Genomic DNA, 27,193 nt, shown 5'->3' on the forward strand with positions numbered 1-27,193 from the left:
TCTTGTAAAATTTCTGTTAAAATATAAGCTTCTAAAATTCCCTCATTTCTTGTAATAAAAATTCTTCCCATTATTTTCAATATTTCAACTTTATGCTCCTAAAATAACTTTATTTTCAAATATAAGTGACATTTTTTCTCTTAATATTATTTCTTCTGCTGCGTGCTGCAAATGGCCCCCGGGCCGCACTGTGGACACCCCTGCCTTTTAGTGTGCCCCTTGTACAAGCTGACAGCCCAACAAAACATTTCTATTTTTATATTTACGTGGAAAATCTTAAAATCCATCATCCTATCAACCGGCTTATTTTGCACTGAGCAGGAAGTCACTGTGTGTAGCGTGTCGCTACCGTTTCAGCCAATCGTGACAAAGTATACGACGAATACGACAACACTTCCAGATGTGTTGTTTCAATGTTTCATAGAAACGAGCCTTTTTGGTCTCCAACACGAAGGTCTGGTGCCGTAAAAGATAACAAATTTGATCATTTTGCCGGCCTCGATATATATCAACAAGTGCATGCATTTTTTTGTTTAGATGGACGACAGTAGGCTTCGCTTTGTCCTTGTGTGTCTCCGCACCTGGGCGTGTTGGTTCTATAGCTGAGCGCTTTTTTAATGACTCCATACTTGGATTGTTGACATAAACGGGTTGCCAGGTCCTCCACAATTGACACGAACATCCATGAAAAACACGTAGAAGAATCTCTGAATTGAAGAAAACCCGCCCCCCCCACCCCTTCTTCGCTGAGCCAGTCGCTATCTGAGGATGCCATACAAATTTCCTACTGATATGACCCCCCCCCGCGAACCCCATGTCCCCCCTTTTGTCGTATAAAAAGTATAAAAAGTGCTACTGACAGCTGACGGGGGATGAAGAAAAGCAGTATGAAGTGAAAGGATGGTGCTTTTTTTTTTTTTTTTTCAGTCCCGTCCCCCCCCCCCCAACGTGTGTGCCCGCGCGGGATGTTGCCTAGGAGACGCTGGAGCAGTGGATGCTGGGGGAGCCCATTTGCGTCAGCACCTTGTCCAGCCACTGCAAGGGGCCGTTGAGGTGCAGCTCGATCCAGCAGGGGGTGCTGGTCACCGTCTGTCGCCTGGAAGGAAGGAGACCCGGGGAGGAAAATAAAAAATGTCGATTGCGGATGGATTTGTACGAATGATGACGACGATGATGATGATGATGATGATGACGCATGAATAAAAAAAAAAATACTTGAAGCAACACCCGGTTTGAGGCTGGCAGGCGCGGTAATCTGAATCCTGTTTTTAAGCGTCTCCACATGTCAGCATTGAACGCGAGCACAATAGCTTGTGGGGCGCGAATCGCCGCCTGCCTTGTCTTACTATCAGTGACTCAGACCGTGTGGAAAAACTGGGAGGGAATCGGAAGAGGGGAAAGTCTGACATCTCTTTTTTTTTTTGACGGAGTGCATGTGTGTTTGTTTAAAAATAGACCGGCGTGCCAGCTGAAGCCTGCCTCTATTGATGAGGGAGGGGGGAGAGAGAGAGTGGGGGGGGGGGTGACTCACTCCTCGGTTGTTTGTCTGGTCTACGTCTGGCCTGATCCGTAAAAAACACAACCGCCGCGGCTGCTTACCTGTACTCGGCGCCCCAGCCCTTGACGAAGCTCATGCGGATGGTGCACATCCTGGTCAGCTGGTACACGGCCTCAAAGCCCTGGTTGACGGACTGGGCCAGCAGGGCGGCAAACTCCTGGTTGTTGAAGATCTTCAGATTACAGCCTGAGATGGGGACAACAGAGGAGCAAAAAAAAAAAAAAACACGTTAAGACCCGCCATCTTTACCGCTACGCCAATCCCTCGTTTATCACGGGATAATTGGTGCCACATGTGACTGTCATAGCTTCAGTAGGATTCCTTAAATAGGATCTATTCATAGGATATCGGATAATTAGCATCCCGATATCAGAATAAAAATGTGTATCGGATTTTTGGAGATATGTCATGTTACACATATCGGTATCGGATGATATCGGTATCGGAAATTGAGAGTTGGACAATATCAGTTTTCTGCAAAAAAAAAAAAAAAAAAGCCAATATCGGACATATCTAATTAAAACTTCTCAACATGTTTCTAACATGATTAGAAACCTCGAGACATGAAATAACACCCCTATAATCACATTTACACTCCATTTAAGTAATATTGGAGACATATTTCCAGAAAATGTGTTATGTTGTTGGCTAAATATATTTGGCTACATTTGTGTTGAAATGAAATTTATATTTTCACAAGCTTTTTTTTTTTTGCTGAAATTTTGCTAAAATTATGCTACGTTCTACTAAAAGAATCTAATCGTTATTATGATGTAAAACAAGCCATTTTTTTGGCTTGTTTATAAATGGTATTATTTAGATATTTGAGCTGTCACAAAAGCAAAAAATAATTGTGTCAAATTGAAAATCTTTTTTTTTTAGTTGGGAACTGATATTTTCCCGAAACCTACCCATGTTCTACTGCTGAATTACTAAAGAATGGAAAACTATAGAAACACACATTTTTTCTGCTATATAGCCATAAAACACAATATTCTGTCATTTGTGTCGTGAAAGATTAGTCAAAATCATCCAAAATGGCCGCCACTGAGAGGGATGCCTTTTGAAAAATGCCTGGGATTATACATAATTGCTGGAGGATTTTTCAGAAGGCTTTTATACGTGTGACCCATTACGTGCATTCTTTGCTGCCTCTTTTTTTTAGCTCTTTGGATATCTTTAGAACAAAGAAAGTTTCAAGTCTAATTTAAGGGTTGTGGACGATGGGCAGACCTACGAAGCTCATTTTGGGCACCTTTTGTATTGACACACCATAACCCGCACAGGAAGCTTTCTAGATCTTCCAGAATCTGCACCTATTCCAGCTGGATTCCCTTAGCACACCCATATAATGAAGTCCGGCTCAATACCACCATCTAATGGTCATATTAATGTACTGCTATTGTAGTTGCTAAACACCACCATCTAATGGTCACTTTAATGTACTGCTGCTTCCTACAATGTTATCTCAATGGGCGACGTTTTTCGCCAATAACTCCCCAACGGAAGGTCGTATCGACTTGGAACCGACTTCCGCCTACACTAATTCGGCCACGCGCTTTCAAACGACTCTGTACGAGATACGGCCGTCATAAGAACGTTTTTTTGAGGAGGTCTTGGTAGCTGGGTTAGGGTTAGGGTGTTAGCAACGGAGCGTCCTTCTTCCAGGGCGAACTTCCAACTCTCACCTGGTGGGATCTTGCAGACGGTGGCGGGGTGCCAGCCGTAGCGCTGGTTGCAGTTGGGGCTCTGAACAAAGATGGCGCTGTCACTGAGACACTCGGCGAAGACTTCTCCTCCGATGTAATAGAGTCGAACTCCACGGCCTTGAAGGAAGGCAAAGAGCCGTCAACGCTTCAGACGAATACCTCAAATGTCGCGCCCGAGCGCGAAATGCGTGGGGGGGGAAGTCTTTCAACGTGAGCCCCACCCACCGATGTGTCTCCGCGTTAGCTCCACTGCGGCGTTGCGGTTGACGTTGGACAACAGGCCCAGGCAGAAACGCTCCGAGTTGGAAGGGTCCGTGAAGCCGTCCACCGTCAGCGAGGGCTGTGACGCGTGGAAGGTTTCTCCCACCCGCTGGTTCAGCTCGTAGTAGGAAATGGAGCACCAGAAGGCGGGTTCGCAGTACGTCACAGGCTGGAGATCTGGCACAGGGAGCACGGAGCACAAAATAATTGTGTCAAATTGAAAATCTTTTTTTTTTTTTAGTTGGGAACTGATATTTTCCCGAAACCTACCTATGTTCTACTGCTGTATATAGAAACACACCTTTTTTTCTGATGAAAGACAGGAGTCTAGTTTTTCTTTTGGTCGGTACCATGTTTATATAGCCATAGAACACAATAATCTGTGCGCCTTGAAAGATCAGTCTAAACCAGTGCCCTGCGGGCCACATTTGGCCCGCGGGCCGCATGTTTGAGGCCCCCCGCCTTGATATGAAAGTTTAATGTTTGATATGGATGCTGTATGGTATCATGTACCCAGAAAAAATTATTACATTTGATTAATGTTCATGTTAAAGGTTAAATAACTGTTAATAGTTATCCTCCCTATCCGTGTGGAAGTGGTAAGTTTTTGGCTTTTTAAGTTTAAAGGAAATAACTTGAAGGCTACCGTTTAGGTCACTAGCTCTCTAGTTTGCGAGTTAGCATGTGTCTCAAGACCCTGCAGTTGTGCAATATGTTGTAAATTAAAAAAAAGTATAAATGTGTTTTGTCATGTCTACAGGGCTATAATAATGCTTTGTTCATTTTAATCTGAAAAAAATAATTTGTTTACCCACCAACTATATGTGGTTTCTTAAGTTTTTATTATTTGCCGTTTTATTATTATTATTATTATTATATTTATTTATTACTGATTGATTGATTTTCTTTATTCTTGATTTGTTTATTTATTTTTCATCTTATTTTGTGCAGAAAAATAAAAATGAAGATATTTGAGAACAGCGGAATGTTTTATCGGAGCTTTTATTGTAGAAAATCGGAACCAAAGCACTGAAAAAGTTTGTATATTTTTCTGTTTTTAATAAATGCGTTTTTTGGGGGGGGGGAAACCTGATGCGGCCCAGTCTTGCCGAGGAATACATTTCGCTTCTTATTTATCAGCTACCTGAAAAATGCAAAAAGTTTACCAGAGACATCCATCGTGTTATGCAGACCGCTTGGGGCGTGTGCCCGAATACAGTGCACCTTTCTGGGCCAGAGCACTTGGCTCCTCCCCTCTATACTCTGGTTCTCCTGATAGTAGTGATGTGGTTTTTCTTCATGTGCTGATATTTGATGAGGACAACTCAGCAGGTCCATGGGGTCAAATTCTAATTTTTTTAGCCTTTCCTACGTAAAGGTGTGCACAAATTACTGTTCAATATGAAATATAAAAAAAGTAGATTTAAAAGTTATTTAGTTCATGACTTTCATGAGTGGATCCAAGCTGCCTGATATGATGTTATTTGACCAGGATTTTGCAGCCCGGACCCCCCCGGGTGTTTTCCGCCCGTAGGATAAACACGGGATATTTATCGCTGATGTCCGTGTGGCCTGAATGGTGTCTTGGCTTGTTTTAACCGCTCACACGGTGCAAGGAAAACAAAGGCTCTTTCATCATCTGCTTTCCTTGACAAAAAAAGGAGTCAAATCAAACAAGAGTTTTCCCACCCGGGGGAGATGTGCTACCCTAACATTTGTCTGCCGGTGAAGGCGTGCAGACAGAAAAGAAAACAAACAGAAAAAAAAAACACACGCGCCCCCACGCGGTACTTACCCAAGTTATTGTGTGTGGGGGAAACCGGGTTGGGAGACAGGTTTGGGGAGCCTGTGTCCATGCTGTGGGTCATCTGGTGATCGCTGGTCTCTCCATCCTCACTGAGGTAGCCTGGTGGGGGCGTTTCTGGACATGCAAACAGGTGGAATAAGTACTATAAAGGGGAATAAGGGCTGTCATATTTGTCATATACTGGAGGTGACCAAGCCTATTATTACTATCAATTACACTCTTTCGTCCCTTGTGTTTTTTTTTTAATTTCCACTTTCTTCTTCAATAATCTTTGTAAACTTTATTTTATTAATATGAAGGACTTTACTTCCATAATATTATGACTTTTCCCCAAAATTATTTTGCCAAAAATTACAAAATAATTTAGAAAAATTACTTTACAAAAATTACTTTATTTTGTTTTGAGAGTTTCTCACAAGATTATGACTTTATAAGTAAATTACATATTTATTTCTTTAAATATTTAATATATGCTCTCTTCTAAAAAAAAAAAAATTACATTGAGTTTATTTTTGTAAAATTATAAAGTTTTCTTTCTTCTGCTCTGGTTTTTGTTTGTTTTACATTTTCATTTTATAATATACTACATAATTAATCTCGTAAAATTATAACTTTCACCTTTTTTTATTTTAATATTTTGACTTTATTCTCCCAACCTAATGTTGGAAAATGACAAGATTTGTTGTGTTTCTCCTAATAGCATAACCGTAGCATAACAAATAAAAATAAAAATATAAATAAATAAAATATTTTTCACAAAAAATGCTACTATGCTAATGTTAGCAAACTACCAATGCTATGACTCAAATGTTAGCATGCTATTACTTAGCATGATACCACTGAGTGTTTTTGTAAGTCTGTACTTATAATATCAACAAAAACGGCTTATATTTTTATGTTAGCATGCTAACATGGTAATACTAACATGTAAAAACTAGCATAGTAGTGTCGTCATATTTTAATACTCACCCACAAAAAAGGCAAAAAATGCTACTATGCTAATGTTAGCAAGACTCCAATGTTAGCATGCTATTACTTAGCATGATACAAAAAACGGCCTATATTTTAATGTTAGCATGCTAACATTAACATGTAAAACCTAGCATAGCAGTGTCGTCATATTTTAATACTCACAAAAATGGCAGAAAATGCTGCTATGCTAATGTTAGCAAACTAGCAATGCTATGATGCCAATGTTAGCATGCTATTACTAACATGATGAGCGTTTCTGTAAGTCTGTACTTATAATATCAACAAGAAACGGCCTATATTTTAATGTTAGCATGCTAACATTAACATGTAAAACCTATCATAGTAGTGTCGTCATATTTTCATAATCACAAAAATGACAGAAAATGCTGCTATGCTGATGTTAGCACACTAGCAATGCTATGACGCTAATGTTAGCATGCTATTACTTAGCATGATGAGCGTTTCTGTAAGTCTGTACTTATAATATCAACAAGAAACGGCCTATATTTTAATGTTAGCATGCTAACATGGCAACATTAACATGTAACACCTAGCATAGTAGTGTCGTCATATTTTAATACTCACAAAAATGTCAGAAAATGCTGCTATGCTAATGTTAGCAAACTAGCAATGCTATGACGCCAATGTTAGCATGCTATTACTTAGCATGATACCACTGAGTGTTTTTGTAAGTCTACTGATATCAGCAATAACGGCTTATATGTTAATATTAGCATGCTAACATGGTAATAATAACATGTAAAACCTAGCATATTAGTGTCGTCATATTTTAATGCTCACGAAAACGACAGAAAATGCTGCTATGCTAATGTTAGCATACTAGCAATGCTAAGACGATGTTTGCTTCCCAAAGTGTACAGGTACTACCTGGTATGTAGTTGCTCTGGGGCTCGATGCCAGCAGGGAAGTTGGTGTTTTCGGGGATTGAATGGCTGTAGTCATCCAGAAGTGGAAACTCACTGGGGATCTCTGTGTGTCTGGGCACCAGCACGGGAGGGAGTACTGTCATGACGGACACGCGTGCGTAAGAAAGGAAACACAAACAAAAAAACAAAAAAAAGTGACCGACGCAAGGAAATAAACACGGTACCTGGGGTCTCGACCCTCTGGTAGTGGTACGGGTTGACGCACACCTCGTCCTTCTTTGTGTGAAAGGCGTAGTCGCACAGCTCCACTGCTCGCAGCTCATGGTGGGACTGCAGGTCGGGCCAACGCCACAAGCGACAGTAGATAACATGAGGCAGGCCTTTTCTGTGGGAAACCTGCAGGCGGCCATCCAAAGACCTGGAGAAGGGAGGAAAGAGAACGAAAGTTATTACCATTTAAGGCAAGGGTGTCCAAAGTGCGGCCACGGGGGCCATTTGCGGACATAGGAACATTGCAGTTTGCGACACATTTTCTCACAGGCAATCGTACGTCTGTCAAACGTTTGCAGCATTTCTGGAAATGCTCTGCATTTGGTGTGTACTTTTTTTCCACATAGAGAGTTTGTTTTCATTTATCATGTGACTAATGTATTTATTTATTATCGAGAGACACGGGCGGCACGGCGGTCTAGTGGTTAGCGCGCAGACCTCACAGGTAGGAGACAAGGGTTCAATTCCATTTTCGGCCATCTCTGTGGGGAGTTTGCATGTTCTACCCGTGGGTTTTCACCGGGTACTCCGGTTTCCTCCCACATTCCAAAAACACATGCTAGGTTAATTAGCGACTCCAAATTGTCCATAGGTATGAATGTGAGTGTGAATGGTTGTTTGTCTATATGTGCCCTGTGATTGGCTGGCCACCAGTCCGGGGTGTACCCCGCCTCTCACTCGAAGACAGCTGAGAGCACCCCCTGCGACCCTCGTGAGGAAAAGAGGTAGAAAATGAATGAATGTTACAAAGCGGGCGGCACGGTGGTCGAGTGGTTATCGCGCAGACCTCACAACTAGGAGACCAGGGTTCAATCCCACCCTCGGCTATCTCTGTGTGGAGTTTGCATGTTCTCCCCTGTGCATGCGTGGGTTTCCTCCCACATTCCAAAAAACATGCTAGGTTAATTAGCGACTCCAAATTGTCCATAGGTATGAATGTGAGTGTGAATGGTTGTTTGTCTATATGTGCCCTGTGATTGGCTGGCCACCAGTCCAGGGTGTACCCCGCCTCTTGCCCGAAGACAGTTGGGATAGGCTTCAGCACCCCCTGCGACCCTCGTAGAAAATGAAGGAATGAATGAATGATACAAAGCGGGCGGTACGGTTGACGAGTGGTTATCGCACAGACCTCACAACTAGGAGACCAGGGTTCAATCCCACCCTCGGCTATCTCTGTGTGGAGTTTGCATGTTCTCCCCTGTGCATGCGTGGGTTTTCTCCGGGTACTCCGGTTTCCTCCCACATTCCAAAAAACATGCTAGGTTAATTAGCGACTCCAAATTGTCCATAGGTATGAATGTGAGTGTGAATGGTTGTTTGTCCATATGTGCCCTCTGATTGGCTGGCGACCAGTCCAGGGTGTACCCCGCCTCTCGCCCCAAAGACAGCTGGGATAGTTTAGTAAAAAGATTAACCTGTGAAAATATTTCCAAATACTACACAAGTAGGAAACATTTTATTGTTGGAGTTCCGGTCTAGGGTGTTCCCTTAAGTCCTTGTTTTGCGAGTATGTGGACGTGTGAAATGATGTGATCCGTTTGGTATGCGTCTTATGTCCCCGCTGCTGCGTGGGTGTCTGCTGGGACTCGACTCTGCGTGGGCTCACACAGACGTGCATCAAGTCATGCGGCTGAATGCTGCTCGGCGTCCCGGTTTGTCTCATTTTTCCCAGGCATCGGTATCTCTTGAAGACGTGCTCGATGTCAAGGTGGCTCCGTCTTGTTTGTGACATTTCGGAAAACAAACGACAAGTTCATTTGTAGTTTGAAATATATTTGTTTTGCTTTTCATGACTATTTTATTCACTTTTTTTTTTGCTAATTATGCAAATTTGACAATAATGTCATTACGTCCGCCGCAACACACCACTCGTAGATTGCAGTCCTGTTCCCCCCAAAAAAGTGACTGTTTTTGGGGCATTTATTATTGGACTAAATAGGTCAGGTGACAACAGGAGGTTAAATTAAGGCTAACTGAAGCATAGCGGACGGCACGGCGGTCGAGTGGTTATAGCGCGCAGACCTCACAGCTAGGAGACCAGGGTTCAATCCCACCCTCGGCCATCTCTGTGTGGAGTTTGCATGTTCTCCGGGTACTCCGGTTTCCTCCCACATTACAAAAAACAATGCTAGGCTAATTGGCGACTCCAAATTGTCCATAGGTATGAATGTGAGTGTGAATGGTTGTTTGTCTATATGTGCCCTGTGATTGGCTGGCAACCAGTCCAGGGTGTACCCCGCCTCTCGCCCGAAGACAGCTGGGATAGGCTCCAGCACCCTAGACCGGAACTCCAACAATAAAACTTGTGTAATATTTGGAAATATTTTCACAGGTTAATCTTTTTTACTAAACGTTTTTCAGTTTTTGCAGCTCTAAAGTAGATATGAATGTACTGTAACTAGTAGGCATGAGATCTTGCGAGATTAAAACGTGACCAGATTTCTTGTTCAGAAAAAAAAAAAAACTGTCTCGCGATAATAAATAAATACATTAGTCACATGATAAATGAAAACAAACTGTATAATTTCCCACTCTCTATGTGGAAAAAAATACATTTCTAGAAATGCTGCAAACTGTATAAAGGTAAACTATTCAAGAAAATTTTGATATTTTTTAAGTTTTAATATGTGAAACTGGGTTGAGAAAAACTCATAATATTAAGGAATAAAGTCATAATTAATAGGAAGAAAGTTGACATATATTGGGTAATAAGAGTGTAAAGGTGACTATACGAGTGTTGGTTCATGTCTAGAGGGATCTAATATTCTAAACTCATCGTACAGGCGGGTTCACAAACACCGAAACACGAAACCCAGAAAGACCGACATGTCCAGACACAAATTATGTGCCTCTCATTCCAATGAGTCATTTTCAGTGAGGACATTTACGATGCTGTGATGAGAAACACCTCTCGTGCAGTAAAAACTTGCACCACTTCCACGCCCCCGGAGAGGAAGAAGCGGTAGCGCTGTCTAAACAACCTCAAGCTGCAGAACTAACAGCCTTGTTTTGAAGCGGGAAGCTAACGGGGTGGGGGTGGTGGGGGGGGGGGGGGGGGGCGAAATTCCTTGCAGGGTTGCGCATCCCTGTGTTTGCGTCCTGCAGGAGTACAGAAGGTGACGGCTTCCCAGAATCCACAGCGGCGGGGGTTTCGACTTGCAGAAACAGAAAATAGTGAAAAACGGTGTTTAAAAAACAACATGAAATTCTCCGCACTTCCGGAGAACGGTGAAGTTAGAAAATCTATTTTTTGAGAGCTCCGCCACACGTTTAACATCTTACAGGAAGCACATCACAAATTGCTAAGGACTCGTACCAACCAACCAGCGCACAGCGACTGTTTGCCCTCCTACCCTCAGGGAGGCGCTATAGGCGCTATACGAACAAGAACCACCAGGTTCAGGAACAGCTTTTTCCCCAACAGCTGTCTCCTTGTTGAACTCTGCCCCCCCCCCATTGCCCACCCGTTCCACTACTTACATCCCCCGCTGAACTATGCCCCCCCCCAATCACTTCATTGCACTATTGTACATATTACTGTTATATCTTGTTGCATTCATACATCCTACTGTTTATAATTTATATAATCTGCAATAGGGCGGCACGGTGGTCGAGTGGTTAGTGCACAGACCTCACAGCTAGGAGACCAGGGTTCAATTCCACCCTCGGCCATCTCTGTGTGGAGTTTGCATGTTCTCCCCGTGCATGCTCCGGTTTCCTCCCACATTCCAAAAACATGCTAGGTTAATTAGCGACTCCAAATTGTCCATAGGTATGAATGTGAGTGTGAATGGTTGTTTGTCTATATGTGCCCTGTGATTGGCTGGCGACCAGTCCAGGGTGTACCCCGCCTCTCACCCGAAGACAGCTGGGATAGGCTCCAGCACTCCCGCGACCCTCATGAGGAAAAGCGGTACAAAATGAATGAATGAATGAATGAATGAATGAATGAATGAAGCATAGCGGGCGGCACGGCCTGGACTGGTCGCCAGCCAATCACAGGACACATATAGACAAACAACCATTCACACTCACATTCATACCTATGGACAATTTGGAGTCGCTAATTAACCTAGCATGTTTTTTTGGAATGTGGGAGGAAACCCGGAGTACCCGGAGAAAACCCACGCATGCACGGGGAGAACATGCAAACTCCACACAGAGATGGCCGAGGGTGGAATTGAACCCTGGTCCTCCTAGCTGTGAGGTCTGCGCGCTAACCACTTGTCAGCCGTGCAGCCTATACATGATCATTCATTCATTCATTTTCTACTGCTTTTCCTCACGAGGGTCACGGGGGGTGCTGGAGCCTATCCCAGCTGTCTTCGGGCGAGAGAGGCGGGGTACACCCTGGACTGGTCGCCAGCCAATCACAGGGCACATATAGACAAACAACCATTCACACTCACATTCATACCGTCCTCAAACGCCGTGCCGCCCCGTTATAGTTTGTACAAGATTACTTACTACTAAGGTACTTATAAAATTGCACTTCTGGTTGGATGCTAACTAGCATTTTGTTGCCCTGTACCAGTGACATGAGCAATAACAATAAAGTTGTTAATCTAAAACATGCGTGTTTAAAAACTCCAGGTTAAAAAAAAAAAAAAATGAAAGGCATCCACTGCTATTGATCCCCCCCCCCCCTCCACACAGGGTAAGCTAGCAAAACAAGACTACGCATCATCATGACCCCGAGGCTCTGACTGATTTGAACTCAATCAGCGTGTGTGTGCCTTGGTGTGAATAATCCAGATTGTAATCTGTTGTTGCAAACACAAATGTGTTACTGTGGTGTGAAAAAAATAACACCAAGGGGGGGAATTATCTCTGCAAACTTGGGTGAGCGTGTTATGGTAACGTTCCAAAAAGATGGTGTATTATCCACTTTGGGAGTGAATGTGAAGGGGGGATGGGGGGGGGGGACTAGAATATCTGAAGTCGTCCCAAAGTCAAAGAGAGTCGGCTCAGACAGAGCGGATTGAGTCTGACAGACTGTCGATTGGGGGGGGGTCAAAACAAACACTCCGAGGCAAGCCCTGCTTACCGTGACACCGTGTGTTAAGGTTAATGATGTCACAAAACAGTCCCCCCCCCTCCCATGTTGGAATGTAATATTTGCTAATATACGCCATTGGTTAAGGCTTTTCCTTGGAAGTCATCTTTTTAAATGTAGTGCAATTGAAGGTTCCTGCATGTAAAATGCAACGTGGGGTGGGCAATGGATAAAGAAAGGGGGTGGGGGTGGGGGGGGGGGGGGGGGGTGCTGCCGGACAAAGGCCCTGGCAGGGTGTCTGAACAGCTCAGGGCAGCTCAGAGTGTCTGGGCCCCATGACCCCCGCCCCCCTCTTCCGTCTGTCTCGCTGTCCCGACTGTGGCCCTGCCGCCGTCCCTGCACTGAGTGAGAGGAGGCGGTGTCGGGGATGGGGAGGGGGGGTGGTTGTCGAGATGCAAAGGCCTTTTTGTGCCTTTCCAGTTTTTCGAATAACAGAGTTGAAGTCCAGTACAGTTGGACGAAGAAGCCAACCGGTCACGTTATTTTGGGTTCTGGACTCCAATCCTCGAAGGTCCTAGTCTTAACCGGTCGCGGGGCATGTCCTAAGTCTGTCCAGGGCCCTTCTCCCGGGCCAGGTAGGCCTGGTACACCTTCCCAGGAAGACCTCAAGGAGGCATCAGGGCTCGATATTCAAACAAGTCTGAACTTGGACCAACTCTATTCAACAAGTCTGGACTTGGACCAACTCTACACAATTGCAAGCTATGTAGGGGTACCCCAAGAGTACGGTATCGGTGGTTAGCAATGCCAGCGGTCGGAATGGGTTGTCGAGATGCAAAGGCCTTTGTGCCTTTCCAGTCTTTCAAATAACAGAGTTGAAGTCCAGTACAGTTGGACGAAGAAGCCAACCGGTCACGTTTTTTTGGGTTCTGGACTCCAATCCTCGAAGGTCCTAGTCTTCAGGAGTTTAACCGGTCGCGGGGAGTGTCCTAGGTCTGTGCAGGGCCCTCCTCCTGGCCAGGTAGGCCTGGGTACACCTTCCCAGGAAGACTTCCAGGAGGCATCAGGGCTCGATGTTCAACAAGTCTGAACTAGGACCAACTCTATTCAACAAGTCTGGACTTGGACCAACTCTATTCAACAAGTCTGAACTTGGACCAACTCTATTCAACAAGTCTGGACTTGGACCAATGTAGGGGTACCCCAAGAGTTTTTTGGGTTCTGGACTCCAATCCTCGGAGGTCCTAGTCTTCAGGAGTTTAACCGGTTGCGGGGCGTGTCCTAGGTCTGTGCAGGGCCCTCCTCCTGGCCAGGTAGACCTGGTACACCTTCCCAGGAAGACTTCCAAGAGGCATCAGGGCTCGATGGTCAACAAGTCTGAACCTGGACCAACTCTATTCAACAAGTCTGGACTTTGGACCAACTCTATTCAACAAGTCTGGACTTTGGACCAACTCTACACCCTTGCAAGCTATGTGGGGTACCCCAAGAGTACGGGATCGGTGGTTAGCAATGCCAGTGGTCGGTTGACATCGGTCTCCGCCAAGGCTCTGATTCTGTTTCATGGACTGAATTTCAGAGATTATGTCTCACGGCTGGCCTTGGGAACGCTTTGGTGTTCTTCCGGTGGAACTGGAAAAGGTCCGGTGGAACTGGAAAAGGTGGCCAGACACCGGGAAGTCTGGGTTTTCCTACTGAGACTGCTGCCCTTGCGAGCTGGACAAGCCGGACAAGCGGAAGAGAATGGATGGATGGTTGGATCAAGGAAGGGGGTTACTTTCCAGGACCACCAGCCAATAGCAAACAGCGGAAACCATAAAAATATCGATTTTTGACAGAAATGTAAAAGAAAATTGAAATGAATGTGGATAAGAATCCATTGTGGTGAGGAATCGTACGCATTGACGAGTCTTTCTCCAGGCTGTCCTGGTAATGTATGTACATCTGGGGTTTCATATGACACCTTAACCCCCCCTGTCCTTGTTGGTCCAGCACCGACCAAATGATATCACCTGTGGGAGACGGTTAAGCTAGCTTTTGCTTTTCTCTCCCACCCAATTATCGGTTCCTTTCTCTCAACAGCCTCTACAGAAAGAAAGGAAACATCTAATGGCTTTTCCAGAGAGCGTGGGAGGTGCGTGGATGGAATAAGTTCCTATGGTTCAAGGAATGCACTCAAAAGCCAAGATTAGTATACTTTAAATGTTTTTTTTTCCCGCATGGAATTCGATGGAAATGATACTACTGGCATATTGAAATCCAAAAACAACTAATTAACAAAAACTACTATACTCAAAAGGTGACTAGAAATAACCCAAAAAGGTGACCGCTGAGGATGGGAACACGGCATTCCGTAGACATGCCTTCATTTGGGATGTTTCCTGTAGATGCCGACACAACAAAAACTTCACACTGATTCGTTCATTCATTTTCTACTGCTTTTTCCTCACGAGGGTGGGGGGGGGTGCTGGAGCCTATTCCAGCTGACTATGGGCGGGAGGCGGGGTACACCAGCCAATCACAGGGCACATATAGACAAACAACCATTCACACTCACATTCATACCTATGGACAATTTGGAGTCGCTAATTAACCTAGCATGTTTTTTTGGAATGTGGGAGGAAACCGGAGTTCCCGGAGAACACCCACGCATGCACGGGGAGAACATGCAAACTCCACACAGAGATGTCCGAGGGTGGAATTGAACCCTGGTCTCCTAGCTGTGAGGTCTGCGCACTAACCACTCGACCGCCGTGCCGCCCTCACACTGATTCAATTATATATATATATATATTTTTTTAGGAAAAAAAAAAAAATCAGGAAATGCTCCCATATAATATTAAATGCCACCGCTTTCCCCCCCTCCACAAAAACAGGTTACCATAAATGGCCATAATGAGTTTGTGTTTTAAAACCTGACGGATAAAAAAGTTTGAGCTCTGAGGTCCTTCCTTCCTCGACGATGACCCGACTGGCCGTGTCTCGGGGAAATAAAAATGAATAATGATTGAAATATTCCAGATGTCAGACATGAATAAATTAGGACCCAGGACATGTCAGCCATTTTTTCTGAAGCAGCAAACACACACAATTGACAAAAAGCATATATCGGCCCGCCATCTGTGGAAGCCATTAAGTTAGTTGAGTGACATTCCCATTCCTAAAAGCAGGATGTCGAGTCAAGCTGGATCGTCTGTATAGCTAATAATAATAATGGCTCATTCCATTATTCAATCAAACATATCTACTATTAATCATTAAGTCATTAAGTCATGTGTCCCACCTAGCCTACGGACATAAACTAGACTAGAGCTGTCCTATCTAGTCTGGCTGGGGTGTGTCCCACCTAGCCTTTGAGCATAAACTAGATGAGGGCTGTCCTATCTAGTGTGACTTGCGTGTGTGCCACCTCGTATTTGAGTATGAACTAGAGTAGAGCTGTCCTATCTAGTCTGGCTGGTGTGTCCCACCTAGCCTTTGAGCATAAATTAGACGAGGGCTGTCCTATCTAGTGTGACTCGCATGTGTGCCACCTCATATTTGAGTATGAACTAGAGTAGAGCTGTCCTATCTAGTATGGCTGGTGTGTCCCACCTAGCCTATGGGCATAAATTAGACTAGAGCTGTCCTATCTAGTCTGGCTGGCGTGTGTCCCACCTAGTCTTTGAGCATAAAGTAGATTAGAGCTGTCCTATCTAGTCTGGCTAGTGTGTCCCACCTCGTCTTTGAGTATGAACTAGACTAGAGCTGTCCTATCGAGTCTGGCTGGTGTATCCCACCTAGTCTTTGAGTATGAACTATGTAGAGCTGTCCTATCTAGTCTGGCTGGTGTTTCCCACCTCGTATTTGAGTATAAACTAGAGTAGAGCTGTCCTATCTAGTCTGGCTGATGTGTCCCACCTCGTATTTGAGTATGAACTAAAGTAGAGCTGTCCTATCTAGTCTGGCTGGTGTGTCCCACCTAGCCTTTGAGCCTTTGAGCATAAACTAGACGAGGGCTGTCCTATCTAGTGTGACTCGCGTGTGTCCCACCTCGTATTTGAGTATGAACTAGAGTAGAGTTGTCCTATCTAGTGTGACTGGTGTGTCCAACCTAGTCTTTGAGCATAAAATAGACTAGAGCTGTCCTATCTAGTCTGGCTGATGTGTCCCACCTCGTATTTGAGTATGAACTAGACTAGAGCTGTCCTATCTAGTCTGGCTGGTGTGTCCCAACTAGCCTTTGAGCCTTTGAGCATAAACTAGATGAGGGCTGTCCTATCTAGTGTGACTCGCGTGTGTCCCACCTCGTATTTGAGTATGAACTAGAGTAGAGCTGTCCTATCTAGTGTGGCTGGTGTGTCCCACCTAGTCTTTGAGCATACAGTAGACTAGAGCTGTCCTATCTAGTCTGGCTGGGGTGTGTCCCACCTTGTCTTTGAGCATGAACTAGACTAGAGCTGTCCTATCTAGTCTGGCTGATGTGTCCCACCTAGTCTTTGAGCATAAAGTAGACTAGAGCTGTCCTATCTAGTCTGGCTGGGGTGTGTCCCACCTCGTCTTAGAGTAAGAACTAGAGTAGAGCTGTCCTATCTAGTGTGACTGGTGTGTGTCCCACCTAGTCTTTGAGCAGGAACTGATGAAGCCTCCTCGGATGAGGGGCCAAACGTCTAAGACTACCTGAACAGTCCAGTTGCGAAGACGTGAACATGAACGTGAACTCAAAAGAAGATTCAAGGATTTTTCAGACAAGCCAGCAAAGCCGTTGTACCCTCCCTTAACAGACTGACGTCTTTGAAGCAATTCCTTCCTGTCGTTTGAAAACCATGCCGCATCATGTCAGGTCGTTTCCCCGCATACGTTCAGTGGTAGATCAGCACCCAAAAGGAACACAAAGGCGGGTTTGTTGTCTGGAGAAGGTGTCTGTGTGTGCGCACACACACCCTTTGCTGATAGTTGTATACGCAACGCAGCAAGGGCAAAGTCCAGGCTGAGCTGTCTCCTTAACCCGCCCCCCCCCTGCCCCCCTTTTTCCGGAAACCACAAACCAAACAGCAGCCCACACCTTCCCGGAGGCCCTGGTCGTCTCAAAGAGAATTGGTCTCGGTCAACAGACTTAGTGACAGGCTGATTAGACTGACAAATATCAAACAAAAAACGTGACTTATTAAGAGCAGGCGGTACAAGTACACCTTAAATATTACTGACGTCTGTGACTTCACTGTCAGTCACACAAAAAACCGTCTAGGTGACTCGGGTATGTGACTCGACAAACAGCTACACGTGGGATGGGAAGGAATGAGAGCGTAAACATTCCTGGTATGTTTCGGTTAGTGAAAAGCACATAAGCCAACGTGATTATGGAGTTCACCTCTTTCTGTCGTTGTGTGTAAATATGACGTAAAATCACTCTCTGGTTATTCATATCATCGGGAAAAAATACTTTTGTACAACTTTTGTATGAACAACAATGTACAGCGTAAACAGTAATTTGTACAAATAATTTAGAATAAATAACAATAATTTAAAGTTTTGGTTGTGCATATATATATATATATATATATATATACACACCTTTTGTTGTGTTGTTTTATGTAATTTAATTAATGTATTTTTAATTATGTAATTAATTTTATGTAACATAAAGTGCAATATAAATAAAATTCATTCATTAATTTTCTACTGCTTTTTCCTCACGAGGGTCGCGGGGGTGCTGGAGCCTATCCCAGCTGTCTTCGGGCGAGAGGCGGGGTACACCCTGGACTGGTGGCCAGCCAATCACAGGGCACATATAGACAAACAACCATTCACACTCACATTCATACCTATGGAAAATTTGGAGTCGCTAATTAACCTAGCATGTTTTTGGAATGTGGGAGGAAACCGGAGTACCCGGAGTACCTGGTCTCCTCGCTGTGAGGTCTGCGCGCTAACCACTAGACTGCCGTGCCGCCAAAATTTATTATTATTATTTATATATTTTTTTTTATGCAAAATAACCCATTTTTGTGTAGTTTTACACATAAATGTAAGTTATGCTAGGAGGACCAGGGTTCGATTCCAACCTCGGCCATCTCTGTGTGGAGTTTGCATGTTCTCCCCGTGCATGCGTGGGTTTTCTCCGGGTACTCCATAGGTATGAATGTGAGTGTGAATGGTTGTTTGTCTATATGTGCCCTGTGATTGGCTGGCCACCAGTCCAGGGTGTACCCCGCCTCTCGCCCAAAGACAGCTGGGATAGGCTCCAGCACCCCCGCCCGCGACCCTCGTGAGGAAAAAACGGTAGAAAATGAATGAATGAATGAATGAATGTAAGTTATGCTTGAAATGTACCTTCACATTTCTAGTTGGTAACTGATATTTTCCTGAAACTTACTTATGTTCTGATTACTAAAGAACGGAAAATGGTAAAAAAGAAACTTTTTTTATAATGAAAAACAGGAGTCTAATTTTTGTTTTGTTTCTACGTTCATATAGCCATGGAATACAATATTCTGTGTGTCAAAATAGTCTAAAATGGCTGAGAAATGTATTCATTGTGGCGCTGCAATGACATCAGCCTCCCTCTGAATCTGGAGCATGAGTAATTTCCATTAGTGTTTATCGTGTTACGAAGAGCCCTAAACCTAGACACGTTTCAGTCGCGTCAAAACAAAATGCGCGAGTCTGTAATTAAGTATCAGAGGCGGGACGAGGCCTGTGTGAAAGGGAATTCCGCCATGTCGGAGTGTGTGTGAAGTTTAACACCCAGACTGTTGCCGTCCAACCAGTATTGTCCGTGTCGCTGCAGACAATAACGTTAATGATGTATTGACTTCTACTACTATTGTGTTCTACGTGATTGAGCAAATGATCCAATACAAACACATTATGTTGTTGGCCCAAATCCAACGAGAGCTGAGGCAGTTGCAAGGCAGCAATCTACCCCTCTAGTCTCAGTTAAAAGACTAGAAGGGTTCAATTAACACACAGAAAGCCTTCTATTTACTTTGTGACTTGATTCCAAATGAGGGTTTATGTCACTTCAATCAAGCCGGGGCGACCACCCAGGATTATACTTTTAAAGTAAATTTGAAGTACTGTGTAACCTTAGTACTCTAAGTTCTAACATCGCTCTGTTGCGGCGTTTCATGCCAGTTTCATGGTTGACTATTGTCTATTATTTGTCAAAAAAATATAATAAAAGATAAGTCATATGTAGTGCAGCGTTACATTGATAGGACATTATCTTACATTACATTACCTTAACACTGCATGAAGTCAGCCAAGTTCTCTTCCCATTCAGTGTGGAAGTGGTACTGTTTCAGTTTTTTATCCTTCTTCCCCACTCCATTTGAAACATTTTCTCAAGTTTACAAACCTGCATGCTAACTGGTAAGCTCAGTATCTTACTATATGCTACGAGCGGCGACTGTCATGTCCCTGCAGTGATCCTCTAGCCTGTGCATTAGTGTTGCGCAATGTGGTGTAAACAAAGAGTAATAACAATTTAAAAGGTGACTATAGGGGTGCTATTTAATGTCTAGAGCGCTCTAATCATGGTAAAAAAAAATATATTTACAAAGTCCTACACAGGTTTTCTATGCTCTGACTACATTTAATTTTTTTTTTTTATGTTGAATTTCATTTGGTGGAAATTCTTTTATCACGGAATTAATTAACCGTGATAAACGAGGGGCGATTGTACAGTGGAACCTCTGCTTGTTTCGTTAATGATTTTAAAAAGGTCTGCCAAAAAACATAATACGTTTTTATAAAAATTTTTTCTTTGTCAAAATTCTGGCACTTGCAACTTTATTTTGAAGAAATCACACATAACCCAGAAATACACATTATTCTTGGGGCGCCTCATCAGTACAAGGGGCACAGCCCTTAATAATAATTATAAGAAAGGAGACAGAAACAGAGTTGCTCATCGCTCTGTGTGCATTCTATGAACAAATAGAACAGAACATGTTCAAATAGGGCGGCACGGCGGTCTAGTGGTTAGCGCGCAAACCTCACAGCTAGGAGACCAGGGTTCAATTCCACCCTCAGCTAATCTCTTTGTGGAGTTTGCATGTTCTCCCCGCGCATGCGTGGGTTTTCTTCGGGTACTCCGGTTTCCTCCTACATTCCAAAAACATGCTAGGTTAATTAGCCACTCCCAATTGTCCATAGGTATGAATGTGAGTGTGAATGGTTGTTTGTCTATATGTGCCCTGTGATTGGCTGGCGACCAGTTCAGGGTGTACCCCGCCTCTCGCCCAAAGACAGCTGGGATAGGCTCCAGGACCTCCCGCGACCCTCGTGAGGAAAATGCGGTAGAAAATGAATAAATGAATGAATGTTCAAATAGAACAAAACAATGTTATACAACTCCATTGAACAAGAAGTCTTTGCTCCATGTGGTAAAATACGCCCAGTTTGCGTCCATGTCATACGTCTTTCATATGTTAAAAGCATGGCCGAAGTGACCCAGTTTGTGTCAGTCATGCGGATTACGCTAGCCCATCAATAAATAACGTGTGAACAAACACAATAGCTGTTAGAAATACTTCAATCACGCTGATGAACAGGAATGTTTTGGGTAAGCGAAACATGACGAATTCAAGTTTGAAATAAACATTTCAAACATTTCGCTTGTGCCTCACGGCTTGAGTCATTTCAGGAGTTTTGTGAGAAGGCCTTGTTTGTTCACGGGGGAAGAGAAAACTAAATGGAAACGGAGAGAAACTGGATGAAGGGTAAGTCGTTGCAATAACAGTTTGACTGACTCAGGCCTGAACGTGGACACAGGACTTATAATAATCAGGCATTTAGTGTTTATTGAGCTTTCAGAAAATGGCCACCCCTCGCAAGCAGACCAAACCCAAGACGGTAAAACGCTGTTACATTCAATTTAAGAATGGGAATTAAAGGGCGGTGTGTGAAATTTAGTAACATATAAATAGTAAAATGGCAGACTGACGCCAACGGTGAAGTCCTCTACCTTGTTGCTTCTGTATTTAAAACTTATCGGAGCAAGGGAATCACTCCGCGGGAAAACATTAACGCCAGTAACTTTTCCTCAAATTAATGTTAAAATTATCGTCTCAATTCCAATTATGCAAATTAGAAATGTCATCTTCACCAAAATACAAACAATGCACAATGATGAGCATTTGATGTTTACTAAATACCAGGATGAAGAGCCTTGAAGCAGTCATGATGTGCTATATATATATATATATATATATATACGTATATATATATATATATATAAATAAAACTATATTGACTGTTGCTATGGTACCCATTATGTCATTGTATGGTCATATCACCTCGTACTTCGGTATGTGACAAAAAAAATAAATAAAAATAAAATAATACAAATTAATCAATTTTTTTTCATTAAAAAAATTATATTAGGAAAGCAGGAAGTGAAAAAATGTAACAGTTGCTGTTCAAAAATCAGTAACTGCGCGCAGACCTCACAGCGAGGAGACCAGGGTTCAATTCCACCCTCAAACAAACAACCATTCACACTCACATTCATACCTATGGAGTACCCGGGGAAAACCCACGCATGCACGGGGAGAACATGCAAACTCCACACAGAGATGGCCGAGGTTGGAATCGAACCCTGGTCCTCCTAGCATAACTTACACTTATGTGTAAAATGACACAAAAATGGGTTATTTTACATTTTAAAAAATAATAATAATAATAATAAATTTTGGCGGCACGGCGGCCTAGTGGTTAGCGCGCAGACCTCACAGCTAGGAGACCAGGGTTCAATTCCACCCTCCGCCATCTCCGTGTGGAGTTTGCATGTTCTCCTCCGGTTTCCTCCCACATTCCAAAAACATGCTAGGTTAATTAGCCACTCCAAATTGTCCATAGGTATGAATGTGAGTGTGAATGGTTGTTTGTCTATATGTGCCCTGTGATTGGCTGGCGACCAGTCCAGGGTGTACCCCGCCTCTCGCCCAAAGACAGCTGGGATAGGCTCCAGCACCCCCGTGAAAAAAACGGTAGAAAATGAATGAATGAATGAATGAATGAAAAATTATATTAGGAAAGCAGGAAGTGAACAAATGTAACAGTTACTGATTGTAAAAGTACCAGAAGGAGGGGTAGGATTTAATAAGCTTTGCTTCTTCTTTGCTTCTTCTTTGGGACATGTGGAACTGGGTACTGATTATGGGATGCATTCAATTGTAATCTGATGTATGTTCATATGAAATAATACTATTACAAAAAAAAAACATGCCAAAAGACAGCTGTATTTACTCCCTCAGCAGGTGTAGCGGCTTTCCCACTGGTGCAGTAGTTAAGCCTTATCATGAAGTTCAAGTGTCAGTGAGTCGCTGACCTGGACACGGACAAGCCCGAACACGCAGGCAGCTGCTCTCAGCATGCCGGGGGGACACGGGAGAATTAATAGAAGCAGCAGCTCCCACTCAACGGGACGCCGTTAGGCCTCACTGACAGCCAGTTCTGATCCTGGGTCATCTTAATGCGCTCTGCCTCTTCCACTACCGCATTAGCGGTGGGAAATATGAAACCCGGATCATGGCAAACGCTGGATACATTTCCGGGTAGGCTTAAGTGTGAATGCTGCTGGACCGAGCCGGTACGAGCTGTGATATGCACACGTGTGACAATCAAGAATCTGGGAGTGGCCATCTTGGGTTTTAGCTAACACATGCTATGTGATTTAATCTAAATGACAGCCTACGTGTGTTACTTTAACCCTTAGATGCATAAGTTGGTCAAAAATGACCTGGTCAGGTTGTTTTCTTGAAATATGTTCGTAATGAAAAAATTTTTATAATTTCATATTCCATGTATTCCTCAAAAAACATTTTTGATATCATGCCGTTCACATTTTTAACTTACCTTTTATACATTTTAAGACATTTTTGTTTTTGTGTTACTACCCCAACCTTCCATAAGTGAGTCAAAAATGACCCGGTCAGGTTTTTTTCTTGAAATATGTTCATAATGAAAAATTGTTATCATTTCATATACCAGGTATTCCTCAAAAAAACATATTTTTGATATGATGCCATTCACATTTTTTAACTTATCTTTTATACATTTTAAGAATTTTTTGTTTTTGTGTTACTACCCCAACCTTCCAAAAGTGGGTCAAAAATGACCCGGTCAGGTTTTTTTCTTGAAGTAGCCTTCAAGTTATTTCCTTTAAACTTAAATAGCCAAAAACGTACCACTTCCACACGGATAGGGAGGATAACTATTAACAGTTATTTAACCTTTAACATGAACATGAATCAAACGTAATAATTTTTTCTGGGTACATGATACCATACGGCATCCATATCAAACTTGCGCGGGCCGCACTAACATTAAACTTTCATATCAAGGCGGGGGCCTCAAAGTAGTGTCCTGCGGGCCACATTTGGCCCGCGGGCCACGTGTTTGAGACCCCTGGGTTAAACAATTTAAGGCGTATTCTGCTCCTGCAAGTGATTTGCTGATTAATTCCCGGACGGTTCAGTAACCCTCAGCAAGATGTTGACCCCACAGTGACCCTTGCTGTTGAGCAACCTGTGCTTGAATCACTGCTGTGTGAGTAAGAGTGAATGAGATAAAAGCGTAAGAGCGTTTCAAGTGCGTTAAAATGTACAAATAGCCATTTCACTTATTTTTATTTTTGGGGCTAAAAAACCTGTTTGACTTTGTAAATATGTTTTTTTTTTTACCATGATTAGAGCGCCGTTGACATTGAATAACACCCCTACAGTCACCAGACGCGCCTGTTCTTTATTTACACCACATTGCTAATACACTGCAGGCATATAAGACACAGCCGCCACTTATAGCATATGGTTAGCTACCAAGCTACGTAGCTAGCCTCATCAATTATCAATGGGAAAGATTTAACAAACTAATTTCTATTCCAAGGGTGTAAAATAGGCTGCACGGTGGACAAGTGGTTAGCGCGCAGACCTCATAGCTAGGAGACCCGAGTTCAATCCCACTCCAATTTCCTCCCACATTCCAAAAACATGCTAGGTTAATTAGCCACTCCAAATTGTCCATAGGTATGAATGTGAGTGTGAATGGTTGTTTGTCTATATGTGCCCTGTGATTGGCTGGCGACCGCTCCAGGCTGTCTCGCCCGAAGACCCCCCCCCCCCCGTGAGGATAAGCAGTAGAAAATGAATTAACTTAAGAAACGGTTTAAAAACAGAGTGAGAGAGAAGGACAAAGTAAGAAACCAAACAAGTACCACTTCCACACAGACTGGGAGGAGCACTTCTTTTGACTTGATCCTGCCATGGCTGACTACATGAACGTACGACATATGACTCTCTTTTCAATATTTTTTTTTTGGACCACAAAACTAATGCAATGTAGCGAAGCAACGTTGTTACTGTTGTTGGCGGTTCTAACTATGCACTACTGAGGTGCCGTTGAACAAAGCAGTCTCAGTAAAGCGTTGAGCAACGGCACCCGGGTTTCAGCAATGACACACGCGGTGTATTCAACAGGCGTTATCCTCTTATCCTGATTATGCGGCTGTTGTGTCACACCACAAAAACAATAGCATGCGCTAACTAAACCTGCAAGAGTAGAATTATTATTGCTACTAACAATTAGTTTCTTATCACTGTACAACATGGCGGACTAAAGAGGCATGCTAATGGGTTGTGAGGTATGATTGGTCCGGTGGTCAATTTGCAGGACTAGCGCGGCTTGTTTCGCTCCAGTGTGAATGCGGCGACTCCCAGAGTATCCAGAAATCGTAAACATAAACAGTGTAATCCACACACAATTTTTATTGCAAGAGTGTAAAATAGGCTGCACGGTGGTCAAGTGGTTTTCTACCGCTTTTCCTCGCGAGGGTGCTGGAGCCTATCCCAGCTGTCTTCGGGCGAGAGGCGGGGTACACCCTGGACTGGTGGCCAGCCAATCACAGGGCACATATAGACAAACAACCATTCACACTCACATTCATACCTATGGACAATTTGGAGTCGCTAATTAACCTAGCATGTTTTTTGGAATGTGGGAGGAAACCGGAGTACCTGGAGAAAACCCAGGGTGCAATTGAACCCTAGTCTCCTAGCCGTGAGGTCTGCGCGCTAACCACTCGACCGCCGTGCCGCATGTAGTTAATTAATTAATTTTAATTTAATTCATTTTTATTGCAAGAATGTAAAATAAGTAAAACAATCAAAGAATCAATCCATGCAGTTGCTCTATGAGACACTATGGCAATATGTCAGATTAATTCATAATTTATGGCGTGATTAATTTATTTTATTTCAAAGCGCTTGACATTCCATTAATTTTTTTTTATCATTAAAAAAATCTAGTTTATTGCTTATTGACGCATTCTGCCTGCATTATTTATTCTCATTACATTAAAGGAAAAACGGTTTCAAAATAAATTTGCCAATATTACATATATTATTATTAATTAATTAATTAAACAAAGTCTCCATTTTTGGGCACCAGTGTGAAGATGCCTTCAGGGAACAGAGGAGGTCATTCCTAGGCTGCGTTACAGCACAGACACACAGCGGCCAGAAAGCAGAGCAGATTAAGGACAAGTTATATAACTCGGGACTCCATTTGAGCAGCCTGTGTGCATCGCATGCGTTAACGCACAGGTTGCGCGCCGGAAGATGACTTTGTTTTTGTTTACACGGTGTTTTAGCTAGCTTGTCCACGTGCGCCTAATTTGCATACGACACGAGCACAACGTAAGTTAGTTCTCCGTGTTTTTTAGCTAGCTTGTCCACGTGCGCCTAATTTGCATACGACACGAGCACCAACGTAAGTTAGTTCTCCGTGTTTTTAAGCTAGCTAAAGCAGGCTAACGCGTCTCACCTCGGGATTGTGATGCATTTCGTGTTGATGTTCTGGGTGGTGATGGCTTTCTCCAGTTCGTCCAGTTGGCCCGTCTTCTTCAGCTTCTTCACCAGGCTCTTCACGGCTTTCTCGCACCACTTCTCCTCTTGACCGTTCTGCTCCCCTTTCTTCCAGCCCAGAAGTCTCTTGACGATGGGGGGAGTGAAAGGCAAAATTGACATCTTGTTAGGAGTCCTCCCGGCGTCCTGAAAGGTTCGCCTGTTGGATTAAAAGCCCGCAGTTGACAGCCCGGTTAGCACGCTTGTTGACTTGTTGTTTACTTTTAAACCAGTCGAGGCTAAAGAAACGCATCCCACGTTAGGTCGTCCGCGGTTGAGGTGAACTATGTCCGCCTGCTGCCTCTGTAAGGGCAGGCAAGTGGTATTAGTACCCCTCCGCCGAGAAACATAGTCCCGTCTAAACTTTGTCTAATTTTCAACATCAACCACGAATATCCACTCAAATTACACACAAACACGCAAAACAAAGAATCACAAATATTTTTTTTTATTCCGAGAATGTGTTCTATTATCTAACCACTGAATATGACATAGTTTTTTTTTTTAAAGTTCAGAGTCATCCGCGGCGCTGGTTCCACCATGTGTGAAGTTTGCATTGGGGGTGGGCGATACTGCACATTTTAGTATCTGTTCGATACCAACTCAATACTAAAGTTTGGACTTTTTTTTCAAGACTATTTAAGGATTTTTGATTTGTTGAGCATAATCCTTTAAACCTTTCATTTTTTAAATAAATGTGAACAATTTAACAAATTATTTTTTATTGTCAGAGTGTGAAATAATAATTAAAAATAATTAAATATTATAATAATTTTAAATAATTATTAAATTATTAAATAAAAATTTAAATATTATGATATAATAATATAAATAATAAAAATAATTT

The 27,193-nt window shown here is 43.3% G+C and overlaps 1 protein-coding gene across 1 annotated transcript; it reads right to left on the reverse strand.

Moving 5' to 3' along the window:
- Window positions 1-825: 825 nt before the first annotated feature.
- On the reverse strand, window positions 826-26,630 carry smad3a (SMAD family member 3a). The gene is made up of 8 exons (XM_058076836.2): window positions 26,267-26,630; window positions 7,419-7,612; window positions 7,196-7,330; window positions 5,324-5,449; window positions 3,493-3,705; window positions 3,247-3,384; window positions 1,600-1,744; window positions 826-1,096 (listed from the first exon to the last, which is right to left on the reverse strand). The coding sequence occupies exons 1-8, from the start codon at window positions 26,467-26,469 to the stop codon at window positions 973-975; spliced, it is 1,278 nt and encodes a 425-aa protein (XP_057932819.1). The 5' UTR covers window positions 26,470-26,630; the 3' UTR covers window positions 826-972.
- Between the last annotated feature and the right edge of the window lie 563 nt (window positions 26,631-27,193).

This window comes from Doryrhamphus excisus, linkage group LG1, assembly GCF_037039965.1.
Source record: "Doryrhamphus excisus strain RoL-2023G ecotype Guam linkage group LG1, RoL_Dexc_Guam_v1.1, whole genome shotgun sequence".
NCBI classification, from domain to species: Eukaryota; Metazoa; Chordata; class Actinopteri; order Syngnathiformes; family Syngnathidae; genus Doryrhamphus; species Doryrhamphus excisus.

Bases quoted from the DNA above. Each gene is read 5' to 3' on its own strand.
- smad3a (XM_058076836.2), bottom strand. From the start codon at position 26,469: ATGTCAATTTTGCCTTTCACTCCCCCCATCGTCAAGAGACTTCTGGGC. The intron at 7,331-7,418 runs GTACCGTGTTTA...CCGTCATGACAG, and splicing joins CCAGAGGGTCGAGACCCCAG to TACTCCCTCCCGTGCTGGTG. The intron at 5,450-7,195 runs GTAGTACCTGTA...TTGCATGTCCAG, and splicing joins CCAGAGCAACTACATACCAG to AAACGCCCCCACCAGGCTAC.